General features: G+C 28.9%; 1 protein-coding gene across 2 annotated transcripts in view; it reads left to right on the forward strand.

The window, feature by feature from the left end:
- The first annotated feature begins 253 nt into the window (after nucleotides 1-253).
- The window catches only part of SUCNR1 (succinate receptor 1), an 8061-nt gene continuing 6322 nt past the window's right edge, over nucleotides 254-1992 (forward strand). The window contains exon 1 of one of the 2 annotated variants that reach the window (XM_013006260.3): nucleotides 254-298. In XM_013006260.3, the coding sequence (XP_012861714.3) occupies nucleotides 296-298 (3 nt within the window). In that variant the 5' untranslated portion in view covers nucleotides 254-295. Of the gene's footprint in view, nucleotides 299-389; nucleotides 449-1992 lie in introns of those variants that run through there. The other variant, XR_006680794.1, reaches the window with a different exon arrangement.

A 1992-nucleotide genomic window follows, 5' to 3' on the forward strand; every position in this document is an offset into this window, starting at 1 on the left:
GGATAACGAGTGAAATTACTTCCCCACTAGTATGCTCAACAGCTATCTGACAAATATGTTTTCTGTGAAGTGAGTCATTTGTTTTGAGTTTGCACATCATAGGAAGTCCCCTTTCTTGTGAATCTAACTTGGAGGTTTGGCTGAATACATTATTCTTGCTCCTTTGAATTCTTAATTTGGTTGCATGATATGCAAATCCGACTGCCGTAACTTGTCCAGCTGCACAGCACGGGGTCAGAAGCTGCATCAAGTTGCTGGCACGGTTTCTGACAAGGGATCAGTGCCCTCCACCAGAATGGTAAGTTACAAAGCAGCTCATGTAACTCGGGTATTTGAACTGTCTTTGGAAGAGTCTCGCCCACATGTTGTGTGATCAATCTAGGCTTGAAGACTTGTTTAAGCAAACTGTGGCTCATAACTGTATGCAAAAAAGTAACAGAAACTAAAAGTAAGTCAAATCTTTACCTCTACATTTACTGTTTACAAATTGAATGACTGGTTTTGATAGCCAATTACCCATTTAATTGAATTAAAAAGTTTATTACACTTGGTAATGTCTTGAAAAGTTGAAATTCAGTTTATTGTATTCAAAGAAAAATAATAATTCTTAGGGAGAAAATGGGGTATAAATTATATGAAATAATCTTCTAGCCTATTTAATACTTTAATGAATAAGAAATAAGTGAGCAGATAGAATTTTAGGGTATTCTAAAAATGAAAGTTAGGATTTCTCTTCGTAAAAATGATGATATTCAAGAATGAAATTCAAAAGGAAGTGAACATTTCAGAAACAACTTTTATTCCACTTTTCAAAAATTTTGATAATTTGTACTTTAAAAGAAATTAGAATAATTTAATTCCACATATCACTTTTTAAATAAAACTCCAATTATAACATAATTTATGGACTGTATAAAAAGTAAAGTAATCGATATTAAATTATTTTTATGGTACATTTAATTAATTGTTTGGTAATGAAATAATCAATTAGTTATGAAGAAATTCCTATAAGTACTGGGTAAATTTACAATAAGGTAGAAGACAACATGTTTTTTATGTGTGAATGTTCTTAGTTTAATTATGATAATTAAGAAGGAACAACAGTTTTAATAGCTAAAATTTCAGCGAATATATTTCATAAAATTATTTAAAATTTCAAAAATATGGATGTTCAAAATTCATAGTAAAATTAAAGAAAATATTATTCCAAGTTAAAAATGAGAATTACTAATCTGCCCATATGATTAAATAGGATATGATTTCTATTTAATAACTTTAACATAGTTAAAAATATTTTTGAACAGAGACCTAAAGATCTCTCTTATTTGGCAATATCCCAAAGGATATGTTAAAAATAATCCTTCCATATTATATCCTATTTTTTGCTATTTCTACTTCCAAAATTCAAGAATGCAACAATTAGAAAAGGGAAAAGAGAATATTAAAGTCTCCTAAGGGGATTTCCTCTTATTTTGAAGTTCAACCTTTAAACCTAAAGAAAAAGATTGGTTTACTTAATAAATTCTTGTATTGTGATAACCACAGGAAAATAGATATTACCCAAAAATTCTATTCACTCTTGACTGTGTTACCTATCCTTAAAACTGTGAGTCCTGATGAGATTAAATTGGATAGTTTTCCATTTATAAACGTTATGGACTTGGAAATATTACTTTGAAAATGAGACTGAGTTGTGAAAGCAGCAAACTGTAGATCTTCATAAAAAGCCTCACATTGTTATAAAATGAATTCAAGCAATTTATGTCCAGAGGTATTCAAATATAAAATATGTTTCTTTAATTTTTTATTTATTTTTGTCTACCTGCATTTTCTGAGTGTTAGATAACTAATATACCTTTACATATATACCTTTTGAAAGTTGCTTTTATTTATTTTTAATCAATTTATTGGGGCTCATAAAATTCATCACAATACATAGATCAATTGTGTAAAGCACATCTATACATTTGTTGCCCTCATCATTCCCAAAAT

The sequence above is a fragment of the Echinops telfairi genome, unplaced genomic scaffold (genome assembly GCF_000313985.2).
Source record: "Echinops telfairi isolate 266 unplaced genomic scaffold, ASM31398v2 ScPeMD7_7421;HRSCAF=8459, whole genome shotgun sequence".
Lineage (NCBI taxonomy): Eukaryota > Metazoa > Chordata > Mammalia > Afrosoricida > Tenrecidae > Echinops > Echinops telfairi.